This window comes from Phalacrocorax carbo, chromosome 3 (genome assembly GCF_963921805.1).
Source record: "Phalacrocorax carbo chromosome 3, bPhaCar2.1, whole genome shotgun sequence".
NCBI lineage: Eukaryota > Metazoa > Chordata > Aves > Suliformes > Phalacrocoracidae > Phalacrocorax > Phalacrocorax carbo.
Window position 1 is genome coordinate 22,767,584 of NC_087515.1, and position 26,903 is coordinate 22,794,486.

The 26,903-nt window shown below is 39.4% G+C and overlaps 1 protein-coding gene across 2 annotated transcripts in view; it reads right to left on the minus strand.

Moving 5' to 3' along the window:
* Nucleotides 1-26,586, minus strand: part of MTA3 (metastasis associated 1 family member 3) — a 136,126-nt gene extending 109,540 nt beyond the window's left edge. Inside the window, exons 1-4 of one of the 2 annotated variants that reach the window (XM_064446122.1) lie at nt 26,233-26,586; nt 23,956-24,023; nt 21,985-22,078; nt 3,132-3,258 (exon numbers count right to left, since the gene is read on the minus strand). In XM_064446122.1, coding sequence (XP_064302192.1) covers nt 3,132-3,258; nt 21,985-22,078; nt 23,956-24,023; nt 26,233-26,260 — 317 coding nt within the window. In that variant the 5' untranslated portion in view covers nt 26,261-26,586. Of the gene's footprint in view, nt 1-3,131; nt 3,259-21,984; nt 22,079-23,955; nt 24,024-25,710; nt 26,146-26,232 lie in introns of those variants that run through there. The other variant, XM_064446121.1, reaches the window with a different exon arrangement.
* Between the last annotated feature and the right edge of the window lie 317 nt (nt 26,587-26,903).

Here is a 26,903-nt window from a genome sequence, read left to right on the forward strand (position 1 = left end):
TTCTCATTGCTTTCCAAAATGCTGTATTTCGTAACGCTCAAGTCTCTGAAAACCCAAGTTAAAGTACACAGCACTTCGGTTCAACTCAGCCCCTCTCTGGGACTGGCGTTGCTTACAGGAGCCATCTGAATGAATGCTGGGCGCATTTACTGTGTGACATTCATGAAAGAGCATTCAGTGAGTCTGGCTGGCAGGATAACTGTTACAAGGACATCTGGGGATTACGGTGCCTGGCAAAACTGTATCTATAACACACAGGGATTAGGAAGTAAGGAGAATTCACTGGAGTGGTGCTACCAACCTTACACATTTGAGTGGATAGGGGAGAGAATAGTTTCGCTTGTAACTTGACAAGCGGGCACTAAGGTAACAAGCCTTGGTTTTGAGACCCAAACTAGTACATCAGCTTGTAGTGTACCACATGCCATCACTCCAGAATGGTGCAGGAACACTGCGTCCACAAGGCAGCATTGCCATGTTTAACTACTACTACACTACCTGTTTCCAACTCTTTTCTAATTCTGGCCTTTTTTTTGGTGCTTCCTAAAGCAACTAAAATGGTACAGTGACACCTAATGTAAAGGGGGAAACAAGATCAAGTCTAAAAAATGCCAATATTTATACAAAACATTATATCTCAAGAGGGTTACATATAATGTATATAGCAAAATATAAAAGTATGAGATTAAGGAATGAAGATATTTCAGTAATTCAAAAGCAAACAAATTTTATCAGAATTACTCAAAACTCAATATTACAGAGCAAAGAGCTTCAGAATTAGACTCACACATCAAAGAAATATAACCTACTAAAACAACTGCAAGGCTTCTCAACTATAAAGTAGTGGCCCCAATTGTATAAATGGGACATTACTGTAAGTGTGAATTCCATTGTGCCATTTACTTTCTCCTGTAAATCCAATTGTTCCTATCTAGGGAACTGCAGGTGGTAAGCACAAAAGCCCACAGAATGGAGCTATTCAGACTTCTATTGCATGAGTAACTGCTAGCTTTCTATATGGATATGACTGGCTTGGTAGACCAGTGACAGCAGGGAATGTCATGTACCCGACTTTAGCTAGGCCTGCAGTGTGTCCCATACTGTCCTTTAACCAGATTGGTAACATATGGACTAGGTAAGTAGACAGTAAGGTTGGAAAAAAACTAGCTGGACCACCAGGCTGAAAAGGTTGTAGCGAGGGGTACAAAGTCCAGCTGACAGCTGGTTACTGGGCCCCAAGTGCAGATACTGGGGCCAACAGTTTAACATCTTTATTAACAACCTTAACAAGTTAACTGAATACACTGTCAGCAAGTCACAGATGATTCTGAACTGGATTTGTTCGCACTTAAGGTGTGACAACTAAAGGGAGATATCCTACTGCTGTCTTCAGTTACTTAATGAAAAGGTAAGTGATAGGACAAGAGGCAGTGGACAGTATACTTCAACAAGGGAAATCCCAATTAGATTATGGGGAAAAAAATTTCACAGTGACAGTGGTCAAACACTGAAACAGACACCCAGAGAGGCTGTGGAATCTCCATCCTTGGATATTCTGGAGTACTCAAGGGAGAAAGTTGGAGGAGTACCACCTTCAAAACATTTCTATCCTCTTTTACAGGACAAGCTAATTAATAAAAGTTATGAAAACTACTGAGAATCACAGAATCTGAACATTAAGTTAAAAAGCTGAACAAGGAATATTTTGCAGTGTATTTTCCTTCTTGTTTCTTTTTAAAAGAGAGTTAAGATTGTTAAAACATCATTAGACTACACAAAGCTTGTTCCAGAATTCATCTGGTAAAGGCCTTAGTAACATGTGACAGCATAGCCCTACAGCATTCACCTCTTCTGAAAAGTAGATGCAAGTCATCACTCTGCATTTGCCTGCTGTGCAGTGCTGCATGTACTATGAATTCACATGTTTTTCTGGATTCTTTGTGAAGCATGTACTGGAGAACCTCTACTGTATTTGCTCCCCGAGTTCTGAAGTGAGACAAGTTTTACAATACTTCTCTGTAACTTTCTCTCTACACAGAGAATACCTTATTTCGATATCTAAATGTCAAAGTAAGTAGAAGAAACTGTGCAGGATTATTATCTCTATGCTATAGTTGGAGAAGCAGAGATTTGCCAGTTAAGTGACTTTCTCAAAGTCAGAGAAGTAGCTGAATCAAGTACAGGAAATTAATAAAAAAATTTTCAACTTCTATTTTTTATGTTGGCAGTGAGAAAGATAAGCCACATGTCTGCCAATGAGAGAGAAAATACATATTCATATACTAAGTGTTTCTCCTATTGGAGCATGTACACTTTTTGGTAGCTTCTAGTCATTTATGGTCCAAAACAGCTGAGCGGAGCTGGATGTAATGAGAAAATGAGAATTCCGTCACAATGCAGTGCAAGTGTCCTTGATTTCCGCTTACTACACTCCCCACTGTCACTGTGCTCTTTCTTTTCTATTTCTAGGTACATCATTCCCACCACCACCCAAAAAGAATTTTCTTGACTGCTAAATAGGAGATGACATAAGCATGTACATCATTTACAGAAAGAAATCAACAAACCCTTTTTGAGCTTTAGCAAGCTTCCTCCTGTATTAGCATTAGAGCAATTTAAAACAATACTTGAAATGCTTTTGCAACCTTTAGCCAAACTCAATCCTGACTTCTTCATCACATTTACTGAAGTAAGTTGGGGTAATTTTATTTTTAAATGCATGCAGCCCTGAATTCCAGATCTGACCACTGAGTCACTGTCTCCTTCCCAAACCCATCTGTTGTATCCCTGGGCAGACAAAACGAAGTTCCTCTGGCCAGCAGAAGAATAATTAATAAAACAATTCTTCTAACACAGAAACAGAGTGACTTTATACCACGTATTCAACTGATGCTCTAATTAGTAAGCCAGAGCTCTGAGACTCTCGTCCCTTCCAAGGCTCAGACATGAAGTAACAGAAGGAAAAACCAAAGGCAGTTCCAAAGCAGTTCATGAGACAACCTGGCACCACTCAGCTGTGATCAATCACGTCCTTTTGCAGATAAAGGCTGAAGTGTTCAAAGCAGGTGGGCTACTGACAGGCAATCCACCTCAAGAGAATACACAGATAAATGATATTTACTTTTTCCTACCTGATATGCGTTGCCGGAAGGGACTCATACTGGCGAGAAAGGAAGAGCTCTCTGTGCTTCAACTGGTGTTTCTGTTTATCAGTCAAGTCAACCTCAATTGTAGTTTCAGACTCTTCTTCAACTTCTTCTGCAGAGAAGCAGAGCGTAGGTCGAAATTAACTATATTGCATAACACCATTGCAGCCATTTCACTTGACATCCCCCCCACCCCTTAGCAACCTCCCTTAGTATTTCAAAGAAAAGATTACCAAGACTACAGTTTATGTAACTTGACAGATTATTAAGTATTTTGAGTTCTATACCTTCTACTTAAACTCTCTAAAAAATGATGCTCCTCTCCTACTGTACTACCCGTTGATGTCTTTCACACAGCTGTAAGAACAATCCTGACAACATTACTCCTTCCTTTTTCATCTTCTTTCATCTGTTTCTTCTCTGGGGGGTGCCTCTTGCTTGCTGACCAGTTCTGGTTTAGATTTTCTGTTGCTGATATTGGTATTACTAAAACTTTACAGAAGTCCTGGGGAAAAGCATATTTTCTATGAACAGAAATTCACTAAAACACAATTGCAGTCTAAAACTGCCAAATTGCAGTCTGAAAAAACTGAAAAAGCCTACTGCCTTCCATTATGTTAACCTTACTAGATACAACAAATACAGATTATTTTCATATTTAAATGAGATTTTAAATTATTTCTATTTTAAGCAAAACGGCACTATTTGACCTAGAAGATAGCACCTATAACAGCAAATCAGAAATTATGTAGTTCTTTTTGAAGAATGTTTTCAGTTGAAAACTACCTTTTATGATTACTCTATTCTGAAATTCTCTAGTACTACCTCATGTACGATAAAACCAAGGAAATCATTCCCTTTTGAAGACTTAAACCAACTGTAAACTGGGAACATAAAGAAGAAATAAAAGCAGATACCAGGAAGCATCACGTACAGAGCTAAAGGGCAATGTTCACAGTGGTTGCTAGATTGTCATAAGATGACAGGCTCTACAAAATGGCTACCCTGGGATCTTCATGGCTGAAATCTGCCTTCCTAGTGGATTCCTGGGATGTGTGGAATTTGAATCTATACTTGCTCTAGCTTTCCAGAAAGGATAAAATGTTTCCGTGAATACTGTATGCAAAACTACAGATACTTTAATAACTTCTCTAAGATTTGGCAATTTTCTACCTGCTAAATCATCCACTAGCTGCAAAACCCAAGTGTACTTTATAAAAAGTCTCAGAAATTAAAAAACAAAACCTCAGCATTAGATAGTATTTCACTTAACTACCTACAACAGATCACCTCATCTGGCTCTTCCAACAATAACCATTTTTGCAAACAACTTACAGGCACTATCTCAAAATGAAGCCTCCCTGTATCCTTGTGGCAACCACAGTTCTCTCCAAATGCAATTCTATGCTTTCATATTTTTTTTAATCATGCCTGTGTGTAACTTGTTCCACTTCTAATAGTTCTTTCCACACAAGTGAAATAACAATACACTCTGATATAACCAACTCTTAAAACCCAATTCCATACACTTTAAGCCTATCTTGCTGTACACTCTCTGAGTTGCCTTCCTTGTTTTGGCTTGTTTTGTTGGGAGCTAGAGTGAAAAAAAAAAAAATAAAAAAAAAATAAAAACCAGACACCCCGCCCCAGCCTCACCTGACACATGTACAGGTTAAAGTCAGACCACAACTCAGTTCAGAATTATTCTGGCATCTATAATACTAACAAAAAATAAAGCTTAAAAAATCCGTGCAAAGGCAAAACATTTTTTTTTAATCAAGTATTTTAAAAAAATAGAAATTTATGTCAAAAGGGTTATGTTTCAAGCAATTAATAGCTACAACTGTTCCTTACAGTAAGCAACCATTGTAAGTTACATTTGTATTTCAAAGTTCAAGCATTAATATTTTTTCTTAAAATACCTAGACGTGCCAGTGGTTGCTTTATTGGTTTTGGTTTGTTTTTTTTTTAAATAAATGTAATGCTTGTAGTATTCCACAGGTCCAAAGTTCTCAGTTGGCTATTTATTTCCTCTCTGCTTCCTGAAAAAAACTCAAAGCAAGGTAATCTTGTGTCATAACCACCGGAAAACAGCTGACAAAAAGCAGTCCATTAGAAAGCAATTTAGGCATCCAAACACAGGTGTCTGTGGCATTTTAGATTGACATGTCCAAAACACCTGACTACAGATATGGCACAAGACACAGGAGAATGTGTGCCATTTTAAAGTGGCTGCAGGGAGCTAGAGATGATATTCCAGAGAGTTTAAAATGGCTTTAGACACCTATGCTCAAGTATCTTAATAGCTCCCTCACAGTCAGATTTAAATTTAAAAATAATTTTTAAAAACCCCAAGACTTTAATCATGTATCTTACATACATCAAGAAAGTATTGATCCAAGAGCCTGAAGCTGGAATTTAATGTCCCTTACATACATCTCTTAAAACACTCCAAACCTAAACATGAAAAATGTAACTTTTTGTTTTATTTCTAAAAATAAAACATATATGTTTTACTCTGACAGGCTCAGTAACTAGAGCAATCCAAGACCAGAACAGTTCCACTCTTAACACAATATACTTTACCACCAGGATATTTTTACAATTTTCTTGATCAGTGTTATAACACCAACGCTAACAGTAGGATTACCATTCAGTAAAACAAGTAATAGTTTGCCCCAGAAGTAACACAAACCTGTACCAGGGAAGGAAACACTGGATAGCATAAAGAAGTGAGAACACTAAATTTGCTTGATGGCAAACACAAAATCAATTTGCTGGATGGCAATACAAAGAATTCTGCACCTGAACAAACCTTTAGATAGCTGCTTTCAAACCAGGTTTTTGCACAGATCAGGCCTTAACACCTATTAGAAGAAAAGTGGTGAAGAACTTCCAGTAGTTTTAGAGATCTCTTCACCTTTTTGACTCAGATTTGCAGCATTTGTGAAATTTAATTTGCCATCCCAGGAGAGATTATTCCTGTCAAGAGGAGTGAAATGGAAGGCACCTATAGGAAATCACAAAGTAGCACTAAGCTAAACACATTTTCTGCACTCAGGAAGATTAAAAAAGTAATGGCTCAGAGTGAACAAGTATTTTAACAGAGGATATGGTGATGACATATACAGGCCTCATTTTTCTAAGATTAGAGCGAAAACAAAATTCACTTTAAAATTGTTTAGCTTAAAAATATTTTGTAAGTCCTAGGTATGACTACAAAGATTAACACAACCAGTTTTTGAAAATAACACAACGTTCTTTAAGGCCTTGGGTGAAGTTTAAGATAATGTTTTTTGTGGTACTTTTCCTTGTTTACAAGATATATTTCATTATTTAAAGGACAAATCCTAGAGAGCAAAAGCAGGCATCTCCAGTGAGCTCTTAAATCTTTAGGGGCTATTTATTACACATGGGCTTTCTAATCAGCAACTGTAAATACTTACTTTGATTCTGAAAACCAGAGTGATCTCGTCATACTTTCAGTGGCATTGCTGCAGACTTACCTTTTCCTTTTTTCCATCTGATGTAAAGACGACTTAACTGAATCAAGCAATGGGTACCAGGAAGAAACTGTAATCCTCACTCATTTCACATATGCACCACCACTTTTAAAAAAATGCGATGAACTCTTTCCCTCTTCCATTTAATTTGTGTTAGAAAATGGTGGTGTTAGTGAACATGATAAGAGACAACTGCCCATGCCACCTTAAAGTTTGTGTACAATGTCTTTGTTTATAGTTAAGCAATGTGATGACTCAAGCTTGCTACTAGGAAGAACTGCTTGTTTTTACAACTAAAATCGAACTAAACTGAGGGCAAGTCTCTAGAAACACAATACACCCATTTAATATAAAATGGTTTTAAAATAACTAAAAAACACCCTGAAAGACACTTAAACATTTAAATGCAACTCAAACCACTCTAGAGTTAACCATCAGCTAGCAAATCAGTTAAACTCCTCTAGCATAGGAACTTCCTTAACATAAGTAATTCTTTAACAAAGTCAAAATAATCCACCATGTGCTCCCCGCATCCTCTGCGCAGAAAGAGATTAGTTCACACATTGAAAGCTATCTTCAGGGAGTAGTAGTAAATCTTCAGTTTTAAAAGGAAGAAGAAAGTTCTCTCTCTATTGCCACCAAACCACCAACAGCGTTCTTTTCAGCTAGAGGTTCGCTGGATCACAGCACCATGAAAAACAGAGTAATTCAGGCTGGGAGGGGCCTCAGGAGGTCTCTAGTACAAACTCCTTCTCAAAGTAGGCTCAGCTGTGAGGTCAGCCCAGGTTACTCAGCATTTTATTCAGTTGGGTCTTGAAAACCTCCAAGGACAGGGACCACATAACCTCTCAAGCAACCCAATCATGGTGAAAAAGCTTTTCCTTATATCTAATCTGAATCAATCCTGTTTCAGTTTAGTCACTGCGAAGAGTTCAACTCCTCTGTAACCTCCCCATAGGCTCCAGGAGTGCACCTGTCCTCCAAACTGAACAGGCTCAATTCCTGCAGCCTCTCCTAGCAGGGCAAGTGCCCATTATGGTGGCCTCTGCTGAACTTGCTCCAATTTATCAGCAAATTTCCTGTATCAGGGACTTAAAAACTGGATGCGGTATGTAGATGTGATGCAACAAGTGCTGAATAATCAGGGTGGATGATCACTTGCCTCAATCTGCTGGCTATGCGCCTGGTGCCAGGATGCAGTTGGCCAACTTCACCGCCAGCAAGTTGCTGTCTGCCAGCACCCCCAGGGCCATTCCTGCAGAGCTGCTCCCTGACCCCCTCTGTCTTCAGCCTGTACCCCTGCCAGGGGCTCTTCCTTCCCAGGCGCAACACTTGGCTTTTGTCCCTGATGAATTTCTTCAGGTTCTCAACAGACCATTCCTCCTGTTTCTAGAAGTCCCTGACTACCAGCCCTTCCCTCAAGCATATCACCTGGTCATTCCCCCAAGTGCAGTGTCACCTGCAAACATAATGAGAGTGCACCACACTACCTGCTCCAGTCACTGATAAAGACAGGTCCCTTAGAGATCCCTGTGGGATGCCACACAGAGTGTGAACCCTTAACAACCACCACCCTCTGGCTCAGACAATGGAATGAGTTTTTTAATCACCTAGTCGTCCCTTAATCCAGATTGATTCCAATTCCTTGGCCTGGGGCGCCTACCAAAAATGCTAGTGCTGGCACAAAAGGAAAAAATAGGAATAGGACATTTAAATTGGGAAGACGTGATGGGGAAAAAAACAAGACCACTCCTCTCAACAGCAGCACTGACTGACACTGAATTAAATCAGCGCTGTAACCAAAAACTGAGATACATTAACTTCCTACCTCTTAAACTTAATTGCTTCCAATTTTGAAATTTTATCTCAGCTTAGCTGCATCCGGCTCATCCAAGCTTAGATGGAGAGATTTAAATCACTACCACAATTCTTGGCGTTACAGCAGTTTCATTAAGTTTGTTAGAATACCTTTAAAAATTTCAGTTCAAAGAATGCCACTAAGCCCTACTTTCACAACAGTTTTTAAACTTTTTTCCTTTCCTGTATACCTTTTCTTCTATACTCAGCCCCAAAACTATATACAGCATAGGTATCACCAACATATTTTAAAACCTACAGATAAAAAGCTGGCAATGCTTAACAGCAGCAAGCTTGCCACACACATCAAAGGAAAGACGGCTGCGCGTCTCTTAAGCTTAGCTGGTTGCGGCAAAAACATCAAATGCACATTTGGCAGTTAGATGCTACAACAGTAAGAATTATAAATATAGATTTTGGGGGAGAGGGAGTAAATCTATTTACTGCCAAAATGAGTACAAAAGATAAACATGAAGTCTAACCATCTGAACAAGACTATTCAGACTGTGAATGAAGAGCTCTCTTAGGTGAGCAGTTGGCCAATTTGTTCATCTGTGTGAGGCTTCTTGCCACATGTTGTGTTGTACTAACTTAGTTGTGATACCTCACCCCCTAGTGCTGTGTAAAGCAGTTTAATCAACTTCGTGAGCTAAGACTATGCATAGTTATACTGTCAATTCGACTGAGAGTGTTTACCAAAGCTGAATTAATTAGCTTTACTTACACCATATCTGTTAGTACAGTGTTCAGATGGCTGTTACAATATATAACATCCATTTTATATTTGCTGTTTCTGTCAGGTAGGATTAGAAATCTAAATCACAATTTGCATGGATTATGAGCCATTTAGATAGCATACAACTATCTAAAGCGTGAATCTGAGCAATTCTGCAGGTAGGAGAAAAAAAAACCTGATCAGTTGTGTTTGCAAGGAATACGTTACTTTTAATTCCTATTGGAGAGCAGATATACACGTGGTCTCTAAGTGGTTATTCAGTTTTCTGACGAAATTATCCAGGTGATCCTCCCACACTATCTCATCATTAGTTTTCTAAAGGAGATCACAAAACAAAGAAATAATTACACTGCACAACCACTAAGAAATAATACACCATGCCTACTCTCCAATAATAAAAATTATTTCTAACATCATGCAAAAGATTTGAGTACTTCCAAGTAGCATGTGAAAATAGCAACAATTCCCAGGACGACAGTCAGTTATAAGCAACTGGGTAACTATCTCATGTTTATCACAGGCCTGTAGCAAAAATATTTAATTAAAACTATCACAGTTTTCATTACCAGCAAACTCCACCTTCCAGAACTTGATGGGTGGGTTTTTTGGACAACTGGTTTTGGAGACTTTTGAGAGCAAGGAGCTTGTGGGTGGAAGGCAGAGAAGGATTAACGTCGTAAGTAGTATGAATCATAATGTGCTACATTAATAAATATATCCTAATAAATTAAATGTGACATGAATAAATGCCAGAGTAAGCACACTAGTTTTTTAACCCTATTATTCAGCACTGCAAAATAGTTTATGACAACACTACAAAACAGAAGGGACCCATAGAAGCATGAAAACAATTACACGCAGGCAATGGTGAAAGAGCTGGCAAGCCTGTATCATAAATCTGAATTCGATTTTTCCCCTCTCTCCCCCTTACCTGGCTTCTGTCTCACTTATTCAAATGCAAACTCTTCCAAATGAGAAAATGTGCTGTTACAGGGCTCAAAATATGTTTGGTCAGGTGTACACCTGTATGAACTGTAGCAACCTGTTGCAGCATGTGTGGAGCAACAGTCCTACACAGTATTTCTTTAAGCAGCTTGTTAGTAGCAGCAAGCAGCAGACTCAAAATTGTGCCACAGACACAGCTATTTGCAATATAATTAATATTTTCAGTGTCCAATTACTGGTATCAAGCTCATCAGCTGAATCAGAAGCCAATTAGCAACTCTTCTGATGTGTAAATACGTTTAGAGCTGTGGCAGGAAGAAAGTGGAAAGTTTTAGTTCTACCCTCAAATCCAGGCTGGCAGACCACCCACAGCGCAAAAGTGCACATGGGGAATCTGACACTGCCCAAGAAATAATTTTTTAAATCAAGATATACAAAATCTATCTGGTACAATGCCATGTAACCTGCATGAGTAATTATTAGGCCTGATTTTAAGAAAAGGGAGATCTGTATCTTCTGTTTTGATAAGACTGACGCTGTTAACTTTTGCCATCACTTGGACTTTCACCATTTCCATACAGACCTCCTGTACATAATACCTTGCTAAAACAAGATGGTCTTTCCTTTAGAAGAGGCAACAGGTGTACCTGATCTAGTTAGTTAACAAGTAGCCTCTCCTTAACAAAATGCAGTGTAAATACTTAAAAAAAAAAAAATTATGTAGAGAACTAAGAACACCAAAATCTGTTATGTTTTCTGTATGAACCCCAAGTCTATATTTAAGATCTACACTAGCATTTTCTTTCACTGTTACAATGATAACCACAGAGCTTCAGAGATCTAAACAGCTTTTCTAACATACAACTCACATCCTCAGTAGCAGGTACACAGCTTTTCAAAATTTGTTGGCAGAGATGAAAAGGCACAGATTGCACAAGCACTTTCCTACCCCTACTTAGAATGGCATATGATTCTGCTTATAAAACACGAATTATTTATCTTCTACAGTATCTCCTTCCAGAAGGGATGAATTTTGTTTGACTTTTTGCAGGGAAGAAAAGGGGGGGGGGGGGGGGGGGGGGTAAGAAAAGGATTTGTATATCCTATTCTTGAGTAAACTTAACCAAGACGCATTAAAACTCTATGTGCAGGATTTTAAAGTGAGAAGAATGTTATCCAAGATAATGTCTGCTCAATCCTGCACAGAAAGAAAGCTTTTCTGTTTATAGACCTGACAAGACTAGCAGAAAGAAGAGTTCATTAATTCTGATGGTCTGTGTAAGACAAAATTTCATTTTTTCCATCTTCAGCTAAGCTGGAGATTTATCTTCCAGGGTATATTATTTCCTTGATGCATGTACAGACATCTTCAGATTCTAATTAATGGGAACTATACATATGATCTGAGAAAACTATAAAGATATATGAATGTATGTACCACTTTAAATTATAAAAACCTTTAAATGTATTAATTCTGATGCCAGTGGGGGGGAAAAACCCCCAACCAAAACAGCTTAAGAATAAACATGACATTGTATTAACTAGATTGTATTAACTAGTCAAACCTTTAATACATATGCCATTTTTGTTATCTTTTTTAAATAAATGGAAATGAAGGTCAAGCAAACCAATGAAGTTGTTTTTCTACTCTCAGTATTTTGTTTTGTAGAAAACACATTCAAATACCATGGTTGTTATAGTACAAAGTAAAACAATCAAATATCATGCATTATTCACTTCATACATGTTGAATGTTCAGTACTGTGATCCTGGCTTTTATTTTTACTCTTAAGGAAAAAATTAAACCCAGAAAAAAAGGGAAGAGCATTATGAATGTATATGAAGCTAGTCACCATTTGAAGGCAAAAATAAATATAAAAGCTGTCTATATATCAAAGCCCTTTTCCCTGGCAACTGAGTCCTCTTAGCCCCTTGAGGCCCTACTGAGAATAACAGCATCAGGATTTCACTCCTGACAGCAGCATCAGTCAAAGGATCTGGCCTAAAGGAACTGTCACATAGCAAGGGCCACAGTACCCTGTAGGACTGGGTTACAGGTCACTGACCCTGCCAACACCAACAATTTTCTGCACTGGTTTAAGCCAAAACAAGGCTGCACTTTTAATACAGGAAACTGAAACATGACTCCCTTCAGCGTTGCATATCACTGTCACAATCCTTCACAGAAACAAGAACAGACAATTTAAATTTTAAGACACTCATTCAGCATATCAAAAATGGGAAGATCGCTAATTTAGTCATACTGTTTTTTGATAGATGCTTAACCTGTTGTACAAGTAGAAAACACATATGTACTTCCATAACCTCTGGATGTATGAATATATAGTGTACTTTGCATAGGCCAGCAACTGTGCAATCTGCACAGAGAAGACATCTTATGTACTGTGATAAATCCGTAAACAAGTTTTGGATTCAGATAGTGGGTGACAGTGAAAATTAGCTGCTCCCCAAAGTCTTTTAGGATTTGATAATGTAGAACAGGCTTTTACTGAAAAAAATTGCACTTTTTACCACCCAAACTTGTTTTGCTCAGGGGAGTGATATATTCTACATTAGCACAAAACATCTCTCTGCAAGGATCCTTGCAGGGCACTTGTGTAGCACATCAAAATCTGAACCAAAAACAGGTTTACAGTACAAATCTTCCCATGCTCAGATAGGGTTACTAACAGTAGCTGAGGGGAAAAAGTATTGCTCAAAGAGACAAATTGCATCTCCAAACAGCACAGCCATTCCAGCCACCCACTCTGATACTCCATGTAGTTTGGGGCATGTCAGACAACATATATGGTAACTTTGAGCCCATATCCTCTCATTTGTGCAGGCTGCATTTAACAGAAAAAGAGTTTACAGACAACCACAGAAGTATTTTACATATTAATCTTATTTGCTACTTCTACCTTTTCCATAGTACCTCACGCCATCTATATTCAGCACTGCATGAATCAGCTTGGGTAGGAAGCAGTACATTCATTCTCACACAGGGCTCTGCCCAAGCTAATAAGCTCCATCTTTCTCATTATGTGTGAAGTCACAGGCATGCATGAGTATTACAAAGGACAACTATTGCAGACTTCACTCCACTGCATGATACAGACATTAAGGAGTTACTGCTGGTAAGCCTTTAAACTGTCAGGCCTGCTCCTGGATTCAAACATTTAACTGCTACTGTATGATGGGAAAATATCTTTCTATATTAATAACGAGTTTACATCATACAGATTTGTAAATGATATAAACTACTGATTCAATTAGACTATCAGAGAACTCTCTGAAGATGTAGAATGCATCTTTAATTGGAGCTTTAGAGATAAACTAGCAATGTTTTTGTAGACTAAAATTTATGCCTCAGGTGCTTTGGTACGGTGTGGGTGCACCAGGGAGAAAGTGTGAAGAGTCACTTAAAATTAGGAGCCACTGGGGGGGCAGGGGGGAGTAGAACCACCTGAGGTTATGGTAATTAGGTCATATGAAACACCCCATTTATCTTCATGAGACAAAAAATTACAATCAATAATATCAATTTAAATGTTATTAGCATTTTGGAGGTCATCAAGAAAACAGTGTAGGATCATTGGCCTGCACACCTAACACACACTAGGGAGGCGAGAAAAAATTAGCAGCTGAGACAAGACAGTTACACATTTTCCACAAATCAAAAGAAAGCCAGAACAAGTACAGCAAAACTGATGCACGTATTTAAACTTGACCATGGGGAAATGAATCCTGAGGAACACAGGGAATCAGAACGCACAATGCCCGAGCAGTTTTCTGTGAATGCTGCCTCCTTCCAGCAACTCAAATGTGAAGAATTTATTTCGTGAGCAGAGCTCAAAAAATCACCACCTTCTTCTGCACCCCACTGCATCCCTCCCTACTGAGGAAACACACAAATTAAGTAATTTCAGTGATTACTAAAAGCTGAATTTCAGATATCTGTTAAACAGTTTTAAGAATAAATACAAACTGATATTTTGCAGCTTTCCACTCTCCACAGCAAACTCATGGAGTTAATCCAAATTTTGGATTTTGTTTGTTTTTACACTTAGAGATTGGCAGCAATGTGCTCAAGGCTTTTAAATTATGTTTTCAGAAAACACAATTTTTGAATTAAAAAAAAATCTAGGTATGGCTATCCAAAATTATAAATCTATTCTTAAGAGGCCAGAAGATGAAGCTAGCAGCTACTAGTTAGTTTGCTAGTTCATGCAAAAATGCAAATGCAGTTATACAAACTAACTACATAGAGTGGACAGTATTTTTATATTTGCAAAATCCAACATATCCAAATGCAGATCACATATACTCAGGTGAGAAAAAACATTTATGCAAATTTTCCATCAGAGCTAAGAACTCCTGAAATTATTAACTTAGTTGGAAATCCATTCACTCCATTAAGAGAAGTTCATTAACATTCACAATCTAACAAGACATTCTGCACCTAAGGAAGCGTCTGAACGGCCACAGCAGTTAATAATTCCACAAGATACTTAGAGCTGACAGTAAACTTGCTAATGAGACAATATACACCAGTTAACTACTAACTCTAAAATGTCATTCATAAAAAGAAGACTTGGATATTGTCAGAGGCAAAAAGCTGCTCATTACTGTTTCTTTATTGCTGTTACCATTAAGGGAAAAAAGAAAAATTCACAAGTATGCAGTTCTTGTACAAAAATCAAATGAACAAAACACATAATTCATGTGACTACCCAAATCGCCCTTGAAAGGGATAATTGGGAGCCTTGAGACAAGTTTCTCCTTGGCAACAAGGGTGTAATTTTGGACAAGGCTTGCTCTATATCAGCAAGTTCTGACTTTTTTCCCCTCTCTCCAAAGAAATTATAACTGAAGGCATTCTCTTGGGTAAATTAAGGAAAACGTCACATTCCCTTGTCCCAAGAGACGAAAAAGGTCATGTCTTCCTCACAAAACCCCCTATTCTTCAAGCTCATTTTCAGTGAAAGTGATTGTTACACTAATACAAAAATACCTTAGCATAAAAGCTACTCTGCCACTGATTAAAGAATTTGTTTTCTTTATCATCCTGAAATGGTCCTTCTAGGGTGTGTCTCAACCACATCACAGACTTCAGGATACCCAGAAGCAACATAACATACTTGAATTTGCCAGTGCTTAGTTTAGATGTCTCTGTTAGTTGACTGCAAATGAGTATATCATAGAATTCCCATCTCAAGCAAGAAAGCCATTGGAACTCATTCTCCTAAACTTTCCTGGCTTACTATGTTTGGTTTTGTCTCTGTTCACCACCCCATCTTCAAAGCAAACCCAAGAGTCTTCTGATGGCTTACTCACAGACAGAGACTTCTGGCAGACTTGCCTTTTCCTCAAACCAAACAGGGTATATATGAGGTCAAAAATAATTTTTTCCTAATTCTTCAGTACTCATGGGGCGGGGGGGGCACACAGGAGATGCTAATCTACAAACAAACATGAGTTTATATTTACAGCAGCCTTGAAATTAAGAGGTAGTATCTCATGGAACCAGTTACACAAGTCTGCTCACCCACTCCTCAGGCATATCTAGCAGCCAAGCCACCTTCTTCCTTATAAATGCTTCACAAGATTCTCCTGTCTTTGATTCCCAGCTGTGTCTTTCCACTCCTTAGGTCCTCTCCCTCCTACCTAACATCCAGAAAAATGGTATCCTTCATCATAAGGTAATATCAACAGATCTGTTTCCATAACAAGAAGCAAGAAAAAGGCCTTCTCACCTACTGCAATTAAAACACAAACAGTAACCTAACAGTAAAACTTTCCATGGAATTTAGTGGCTTTCAGACGAGCCACTTACACAATACTGTTAGAGAGACAAATCAATTGAACTCTTGAGCTCTAAATATTTCTTTTTTTTTATTTTTGCACTCATGTGACCATAAGTAAGACCCAAACGGTTTTCTTTCTGTTTTATTTGTAACAAGACCCATGCAATACAGTGATCTTTTCATTTGAAGGACCACCTGCTGAACAGGCAGCTCTCTAAATTTCAATTCTCTTTAAAGAGTAACTAAAAACTACCTCTGCCTCTGAGCATCCTTTGCTGCAGGATAGATGCCAATATCTACTAGCGCTGCCAGCAGAGTGAATAAACTGTTGTAATTTATTCCCTGGAAGTTGTATGGAGGATATAATAATATAAGCATTCACCAGGATAAAAAAAGGAAGTATGAATTATTTCAACATTTTATATTATGAAAGTGGAGAAAATGGATCGATCATATGCAATGAAGACCTAGCATTTGTCTCTCATTGATTTAACCAAAGGTGCTTCTAACTACATATAGGCTGTGGAGACAACAGGTATTCAAGGGAACTAATGGGAAAAAAAATCCAATTTAAGGTTGCAAATAAAATCTCCAATCAAAAGATACTTTTCTACTACGACATTATATGATTTGAATTAACAGGAAACAGGAAGAGTCTCTCATCTTAAAGCAGTTTTTCAGAAAAGGGATTGTGACTAAAGAAACTTAATGACCTTTCTGAACAGCAGCTTTCTAGTTTGATATACAAGAACTACTATAATGAAAAAGAACCACAAGAAAAAAAGAAGACTAAGTTTTTGGTTGTGTTATCATCTGATTGAACAAACATAACCCAGTAATACTAGATTATAAATGTTTTGAATTATACTGAGTGAAATATGTGACTAAGAAAAGAACACTGGACAAACATACAGGTTTTAGGCATTTTACTCTGGAGTTCTTTACTAAACCCCCAGGGTCTCCACAGACACACAGTTTTTCTTCTTACAGACTGAATATCTGAATTTCCCTATTCCTGCTTTAGTTCTATGTACACTGGAGAAAAATACTGAAAAAATGAAACTTTCTACATTGTATTTCTTCAATTGTTGAAGAGGGCAGGAAAAACTCACAAGTTTTTCCTGGAACTGAGTATTAAGAATACCACTACGCAACAGCAAGCATATATTAAAAAACTGATGACATATGGAAGGAATTCACATCCCAGTTTTGTCTATCTTTGGGAATATTAATGAGTAATCTGCATTGCTATTCAATATATTAAACAATATTTCTCAGGTTAAGCTCATTTTCTTGCCATCTTCTATGTTACCTGTTAGCCTGCTGCTCTACTGAAATAAAATGCTTCCCAAAAATCAGATGGAATATTAACAGCTTCATTCTCTTGCATTCATCTGGAATGTCTGGCAATTATTATGATACTAACGTAGATTGAAAATACGCAAAATAATTGGGTTTGGGATTTTTTTTCCCCACAAATACAAAACATCTTTCTATAAAAGTAAGAGAGCTCAATAACAGCAAAACTGCTGTGTAAGATCAAACCTTTTCCAGGACTGTTGGAACGTTCTTGATATTAATATACAAAATAAATTCTTAGTTTTTAGGCTAATTATTTGTAAGGCACTTTGAGATCTTTTCATGGGAGCTATAAAAATGTGTTGGTATGTTAAATATTTTTCACCAACCTCAGTAAGAACTTCTAAAAAGAGCATTCCTTTGCAGATGAAGAAACTAAGGTAAGCCAGAATACTTGATTTGTTTCTGATCACAATACATCAGTGTCATACCAAGGTCAGAACTGAGTAGACTCCAACTGTTCAACAGGAGTCACTAGAACACTAGCACGACTCTTACTTTTCGCCTAGAAATCTATCGTGTTCAAAAATTCTGTAGCAGGAACACCATTTTGCAAAGCAAATTGACATGAAACGTGACTGTTCAAGAGCCAAAGGCTAAAAGTCCTAAAAAAAGTGCAACTATAAGAAGCCAGTAACTAATCTCTACAAAGAGCAACTGAGACTGAAAAAAAGGTTATTTTGACTACAGCTTCTGTAATCTAGAAACAAAAAAATCTCAGTTTTACCTTCGATCTCTCCATCACTGAAACCAATATGCCTCAGATTTTTTTTAAATTTACTCCTATCCAATTCATCACAGCATTAATTTTATTAATGAAAAAAAACTACGTAGTGCATGGGCTTTATCACAGACCGAGAAAAATTCTGGGCATTTAGTCAGGAGCTCAGCACTCATAAGTCAAAGCAAGCTCTTAATAAATCAGAAGACAAAGGCCTCTGACAACAGGAAGTTGGTTTTTATTATATCCTACCAGGTGGTTGAAAAGCTGTTTGAGGAGTTGCAATAAGAGAATTACTTCAAACATAGTATTGCATGATAGCACATGACTAGATAAAGAATTTAAAACGTAAAGAATGGTAAAAATGGTATCATGTACTCACTCAGACCACCCTACTCAGCTTCAGGGAAGTAACAGTGCATAAATCTACTCCAAAAGAAGGAAACACAGAAGTTGAGCCCTTCACTGTAAACAAAACCCAGTGCTGGTACAGAGCCAGTATAGCACACCCCGCCCAACTGTTAAAAGCTTGCCCTAAAATATTTATTGTCACCTCCATTTTAGATAAAGGATCATCTAAATTTTATAGATCCAGCTACAGTTGGCAATGTCTCATTCAACCACACCATTTGGTTAGAAGACATCTCTATCCCTTTTACGTTTGTTTCACCCATTTTAATGAGCTAAGTGTGTTTGTTGCATCTCTTCAAGTTCATTTGTTTATGCACTTTAGTCATCTGTTTCAACAGGGGTTGTATTGCCTGCTATCTTCTATTCACCTCTTTTCCTTCTTTTCACCAAAAAGTAAGCCTTACTCTGCTGCATGAAGAAATGAACAACCCCCTCGCGGTGACCCTGTGGTAATGGCTACAACGTAAGAGCTGTTGGATGTTAGCACTCCAGCAGAACTCCCCCTCTCAGTTCAGGAGGTTGCATAGGATCAAGCAGCTGATCTTGGCCAGTAACTTCGTTTTGGCTTTCAAGTTGGCCTTATCATAAAGTCTTTTTTATAGTAACAGAAATCAAAGGGGGGGAAAATGTAAAGTCTCCAAGGATTCATAAAACATTCCAAACCCCTGGATTTCAGTGGCTACAGTCAGCTTAAGAACTATTCCCAGATTTAGACTGACATCATATGTGATGCTGGCAGACAAAAAAATGCTCGTTAATTAACTTCCACCAGAAACACCACAGAAAGAATAAAGGAAATGCAATTTCCACACAGATTAGTGTCAGATGCTTTGAAATCAAGGGAACTCCTCCGTACCTGAGTATTTTAGAATGGCCTAAGGAAAACTCGATTTCCCCTCCCATTTCTTTTTATATCCTGAAACTTTTTGAAGACAACTTAAAAAACAAACAAAACGCCAAAAACCAGTATATTGACTCTTTACCGGTGATAGTGTCACAGATCTACTTCACTCCATTTTCCCAAACTTTCTTTAAAGTTGTTCTGAAACTTTTTCACATTATTGAAAATTTGTTCTTAAAGTTCCAAAATATTTGCTTACAAAGCTATTTTCTTCTCTTATTAGATGGGACCATACCTAGATCACAAAAGGCAACCTTCAGAAATTGAAGCGTCACCCAATAAAATCCAATCCCCACCTGCAAAAGTCTTCAAAAGTGCACTACTCAGGACAGCTTTCTTCATCATAAAGGAAAAAAAATTGCTAGCAAGATAAAATGTCATTAGAAAAGACCAAGCGGATCTTATACTTAAAAGACTTCTCTAGACACATATACTGGAATAACCAGTAACTGAACTAGAATTTCCATTCCGTAAGAAACACATTTATTTCAGCATTTATTTTGTAACAAACCAGGTAGAAGTGTTGAAACATCAAGATGTTTAACTATATAAAACACTCCCAAAACATTCAACTCGTATATAAACAAAATGTTTGTATATTTATATTATATTTTTAAACAGAACACTGGTATTCCAGAATGAAAACATTTTAATTGATTTGACATTTAACTACATCTGCTGTATGAAGATCCAGGCAAGCAATCCTTCACTATGTGCTGTCCCCTGTAACTCTAACATGCATCTCGTAGGATAATTTAGCTGTACCAGATTCCACAGATTTCTCAGAAAGAAAACATCACATACAGAGAAAACGTCCACAGAGAAACCTAATCCATAAGACGGCTGGGTTAGAAGACTTACAACCTGTGAGACAGAGGCATTCTAAAGATGCTTCTTGAACCAGCTAGAAATTACATCTCTATTTTCTTGCTAGAAAACAGCAAGAGAAACTCAATAGAGAAAACGTGATGGAAGATTCCATGGTACTTCTACTAACACCAACAAACCCCTAGTATGCTATAGTGGAAGAGCAACAGACCATCAACAAGTCCTTTATATCAAAGTGCTGACAAAATGGCAATCTAAAACTCACAAAGGAAACAGAAAAACCTCATTCACTTTTCCAGACCGAATGATGCCCGCAGAACTAACACCCCCTTTTCTAAAAAATAAGCCAACCAAGAATATTTACAAGATTCATGTTTTAAAAATCAAATGAAAAATACCCTGTATTTCCAGTAAAATTGTTATCTTTTTCATCCTTCCCCACACCCTCCATTAGAAAAGAAACAAGAAGTGTGCTGGAAAGCTTAGTGAAGCTCCCTAAAAGTTCTATGTTTCTATACATTTTACATGGAAGAATTCAAAAGACTATAATAATTGTGGGGGCAGACTACCATGGAATAGGTCACCAATAATTATAAAGTGTACCCAATTATATTAGAAGAACATTTAAGTGATCATTCCCTTAGAACATAAGCAAGATTTATCTTCTTTCTTTAAAAACCAAGCTAGTACTTCATACTACACACTCAAATCATCTCCACTTCTCTAGGACTAATGAAAGAATACGAGAAAAGCCAAAAGCTGGCTGTTTGTTACTAACAGTACTTGTACGAGTAAAATTATCTGAATTTGACATTAAACAAATTGTAAGGTAATTTTTAAAGCACCTAATTACTCCATCATTTATCTGCAAACAAAATATGGCATTAGGTAATGTCTTTAAAGAGATTCATCCCAGTAGATTAGAGAACACATTTATAAACCCTACATCACTTATTCACATATTAGTTTTGCAAACTCAAGTATCATTTATAATAAAAATGTTATTTAACAGTATATGGCAAGAAATTCACCAGATGTTGACATATTTAAGACCTCATTATTCACAAACATGAGTGCAATATTTTGCAAATAACTACTTTCTCAAACGTCTCTGGTTTTTAGGTTCTGGTTTTGTCTTCAGGATTGTATTTTTAATTATAGAGTTACGGAAAAATATAATATTTCAGTTGCAGACCAAATGACAGCTACCAAAAAAAAGTTAAGTTCATGATGAAAATGGCACTTTTTTTCCCCATTACCACTTGCTGCTTTTCTGAAAAATCAGTGAGATTATGCTTATTACTATTTTAGTGATTAACATCTATATTTAAAATAAATGCACATAACAGCCATTTTACTATCTCCAGTGATTTTCAGTCTCCAATGATACATTTCATTCTTTACAGTAAGCAATACATGTCTAACTCAAAAGTGTCAAATCAAGTCCTCAGAAATGCTCTTAAGCTTAAATCAACTTACAGCCAAGATTTACTTTTGACATTGAAGAAAAAACCATAACTGTACCTTCCAGATTAAAAAATATTTTCTTCCTCAAATGGAGATTTTCAATCACTTTAATACAGCTTAACTTAAGTCCCAGAAGCAACTAGTAGGAGCAGGGCCACTATCAGATAACGCTAACCATCTAACTAGGTATTAATGCCTAATATGAATATATATTCCACATGCCAAAGAAATGCAAATTTAAGTAGCTGCAGAAACTGAACAGGCTGTGATAGAAAGAAAAAACGCCCTGTGCAATCTACTTACTAGCATGCTTATCTGCAAGCATTATAAGGCTGTTGGAAATATCTCTTCGCCTGTAAAAACACACCACTTTTGCTTCCACGTTTCCATTGGCAGTCTACAAAAGAAAGATAAATCAAGTCAGAATGTATCCTTCCTCAGCTGTGAAATACAAATTAAATGCCCTCTGCTTGCAATTTGCCCTCATATTAGTAGCTCTCACATGATCAGTCAGGCTGAAGTCAACTGAATTACTTGAACAGGTAAAAACTTCCTGACACAGGCCAATATCAATTTCAGATCAAATAACAGTATTGATTAGAACTATTTAGTCCTAAGAATTTGTATATTATTCAGCTGGTTTAGAGGTGTAATTCCAGGATCATGCTAACATAAAAATCCTTACAAAATAGTAGAACATTTCTCTGTAACCCAGCTTAGACAGAAATGTGTATTTCAAAGTATTCTGGCTTTTTTAAAATCATATTTAATGTAACACAGTGTATTTGAAAATTCACTGCAGCTTCTAAGATAAAAGAGCTATTTAGTTCAGAGTTGTTTTCATGACTCATTACAGGGATCATGCTCTTTAGCCTGAATAATGAAAAGAATCTACTAATATTTGAAGAACAGTACCCTCTTTCTTGCTATGAAAAGTATAAAATTCATTCATTACCTTGAGTTATTTAAAACTCAAGATGTGGCACTGAAAAGCATCATGTTTTCATTAAGTTTCTTACAAAAAAAAAAAAGCAAGCAAGGATCTTATCTACAGTAAAATGACAACCAAAGCATTTCATTACACATTTGTGTAACATCTCCATGTTTGCTCAATACCTTTAACACATGAAAGCACATAATTCACAATTAAGATATCTGGACTATATCCTCAAAACTCTGTTTTAAAAAAATCAGTACATGACTCTGCTCTACCATCCACGAGCAAAATTAAGTTACAGGAATGCATTTTAAAGATAAACAAACATTACGTTCAGAACATGATTGGAATCACTTCAATTACTGTAAATAAAAAATAATCTTCTCCAATAAAAGTCCAAAGCGATTTGCCATGCACACGTTTAGTGGATGTTGTGTTGGACAGCACTAACAGGTAATGTGGTTGATGTCTGCTGTGGAGTAGTGTTACATTTCATTAATAAGAAGAAAACCATTTGCAGGTCACCAACTTTTTTTATTTACTTTCTAAGCACAGGAAAAAATAATCTTTATCATTATTTACATCACCATAGGCATTTTGATCATTTACTTTTGACATTATGTATCAATAAATTTTAATAGTGCTTGATGGAATAGTAAAAATATGCCATGCTAAAAAAAAATAAAATGCAAAACCAAACAATTTTTAGTAGTACAAGAACGAAGAAAAATAATCATGCTTTCCCCGAACTGAGACTCTGAAAACTGCCCATTCTTTAAAAAAAATACACTCAGGATAAAGACAGAGAATACAAGTCTCTCTTTCTATTCAAAAGCCCATCCTTCATTCACAGCTGCGAATAAGTAAAGCAATGAAGAGCCACAGAAGTCACATCTTCTATTATAGGATCACTGCAAAGTCCCGCTGATACTTACTAGCTCTTTACACATACATCCAAAAGCAGACACATTATGTGATCACTATCATGCCAGGTGGATTCACAATGTCATCACCATACAGAGAATTAAATTCATTTGTTACTGTTTGGAAATATTTACAGCAGAGTACTCCTGTTCACCAGGAATGATCAACTGGGTGTTTCCTTAGATAACAGGGCAGAATTACAGGGTATCAAATAGCAAGCTTTCACTAACTGAAACATACGGAAAATACACAGCAAATCTCAAGAATGTTAAAAAAAAAAAAAAAACAGAAAAAAACCCAAACACAAAATTCTACCACAAAAGAAACTTTATGGGCTGGAAATCATTCTTAGTTTTTGAAAAGTGCCCTGACTCTTGTCAAAGGTTAAGCAAGAATCTTAGATACTTATGTACCTTGTTAAGTTCTTCAATTCTCCTAATGAGATATGGATTGCTGGAAGAATTTTCAAAATAAACATAATCTGCAATGAAAAAAAGGAAAGACATTGAAATACAAAAAAAAATAATACGTAAAAGCATATCATTATTTGTGGAAAATTGTCTTCTAAACCTAGAAGCTGTTAAAAAGCTGAGATTTCTTCATCAATGTTAAGGCAGTATTTTTATACTGAATTTAACATAATTTGTTCCTAAATTCTGGTGATAGCTACACTACACGTGCTTCAACAATCATGCTGAAATAAATGTCTTGTGTTGGAGCCTACATTGTAATTCAGTAATCCACACACTTCATAGATCTTGATATAAAAGTGGTGGTTTCTCACAATTGGTTAGGGAAGATTTAAGAATCGAGTGCTTTAGTAAGTTTCTATATTGTGGAGAAAAACATTGCTGTGAGATAGGCTACCTCACATTTATTATCAGATGCCCTGGTAGTACAGTTGTCCAAATGAGTAATATACATTTTATGATACTTGCTTTTGTTGCCATCTCTGTTCAGTAACATGCAAACTATATTAAGCAGTAGTAGTCATGAGGTTAGTGAGGTTCTCCCAGGACAAAGTCTCTTACAGCATCATTAACATAAAAATATTTTCATAGAGTATATGGAAGTTTACTCATATCCTGAAAGCTGCTCCCATGTAACATACAAAGAATTGACATGTAGCACATTTCCTTCAATAGCTTTGAGAAAACTTGTTTTTGTCAAACGAAAAAGCACCCCTCAAATGGTAACCACACTTTAGATTTGATATCTGATGTGTGCACCTTGCAAACTTTATTTTAAAAAATTGGGTAGGGGCACCAGGATGACGTATAACTCTTCTGCAGTGCTTTGACACTACGTTACAGTGAAATAGAGCCTCAGGTAGCTTATTTAACTCCAAAGAAAGACTATGATCTCTGGATATTGTTCACAATTGCTTATTGAGAGTACAACAAAAAAAAATTATAATTGATGACCAAAGAAGCAAACCCTACCCAGATTTCAGCAGCGCTGCTCAGAGGATTACTTTCACGAGTAAAGGCTGATGGGATTACAATCGAAACGCCCTAATGAAGGAGTATGCAGATGGATGACCCCTGAATGTACCAGCACATCTCAAAACAAGCAGAGATTCACACTAACTAGCATCGTCCCTCACTTCCTCGCACCTTCCCTCTCGCCTCAGGCTGCTGAGGAGAGAGCAGGACGAGACAAGCCATTTTTGAGCAGCAAGTACTGAAAACTAAACTTTAGGGGTGCACCTGAGCCCCAGCGCCGGGAAGGCGGCCACCTCATCTCCGTTAGGGAGGGCGGCGGAAAGTTATCGCTGTCTATTTCGCAGGCTGAGGGGTTGAAAGAGAAACGCTCGCCGTGGTTTTTTACCGCCCGGATGCCCCCCTTCGCCCAGTGCCGAGCATTCACGTCCCGGCGCGCTCCTCAGGGGTCACGCCGGTGAAAGCTGACAGAAATCCCCCGGTTACACAGCCGGATTTATGCATTATCCCCAGGACGCGAAAGAAGGTGCGGAGAAACTCCGCCGTTAAAGGGACGGCAAGAGCGAGGGGGGGCTGCGACCGGGGGCGGAGGGAAGCGCCGCCGGGAGCCCCCCCGGCTTGGGCGCCGGCCGCCCGGGCCCACCAGGCCGCAGCGGTGGCGGGGCTGAGCCGAGGCAGGCCGCCGGGCCGGGGGCGCACGGCCCCGGTAGGCCGCCCCTCGCTCACCGCTCTGCGGGCCGGCCCGCCGCGGTGCGCTGGCTCGGCGGGCGGCGGGGCCGAGGGCTCGCCGGTTAGCTCCCCGCCGTTCGCTGGGGAAGAAGGCGAGGCGCGAAGGGAGACCATACCCAGCCGCACCGCGCAGAGGGGGCAGGAAGCCGGCGGCGCCGCTCCCCCCTTTCCCGCGGAGGGCGGCGCTGCCCTTCTCCTTGGCGGCGGGGGCCGGCCTCCCACCCAGCGCACAGGGCTGGCGGGGGAGGAACCTGCGTCCTCCATCTCCGCTCCGCGGAGGGCCCGGCGGCCCCCCTCTGCCGAGACCGGCTGCCGCCTCCCGCCACCCGCCCGGGCCTGTCCGCCCCGCTGAAACCCATGGCGCTGGCCACGGCAGGCGAAGGAGGGCCAGCATGCCTCTCTTCGCCCCGGCACGGCGCGCACAGCCCGCGGCCCGGCGGGGCCCCCCGGCCAGGCCCCGTTCCCGCTGCCGGCCGCGACCCCCCCGCCCCCGGCGGGCGCTACCCCGTCCGCACATACCTCCCACTCGGTACATGTTGGCCGCCATGTCTGCGCTCTGCGCCCTCCTCCTCCTCCCTCTGCCGGGCCGGGCTGGGCAAGGAGGGAGCGGCTCCCGCGGCCCCCCCCGCCCCGCGCTCTCCCCCGGCCTGCGCCACCCCTCCCCGCCCGGGCACAGGACACAGCGCCGCGCCTCACGGGACCGCCGCCGCGGCCGTTTCCGGAGCCGCCCGGTGGGGAAAGGGTTAACCAACCACCCCCACCGCTTCCCTCCCCCGCCGCGCACCGGCCCCGGGGCGGGTCGGAGGCAGGGGCCAGCGCCGCGGGGCGGCGGCCCGGCCGCAGGTGGGGCGGCCTCGGCGGGGGAGTTCGGGGTGTGCGGCCCCCTCGGCCCGGCCCCCTGCTCCTGGCGGGGGCAGAGCGAGGTGTCTCACCTCCGCGCCAGGGCTGGCCGGCGCGCCCCAAACCCAGCCGCGTTGTGCGGGCTCCCGCCGCTTTGTCCCAAAACTCGGGCGCCCCGCGGTGCCTGGGAGAAGCGGCTGGCTCTTCCTCCCACCTCCGGTCCCCCTCGGGGGTTTTGGTGGCTGCTTCAGCCCCGGCGCCGCTCAGTCCCCTGCAGCCGCGAGATTTCCCCCTAGGAAACTCCGATCGCTCACCCAGAGGAAGTTTTCCCCACTCGTGCCTGCGCAGCA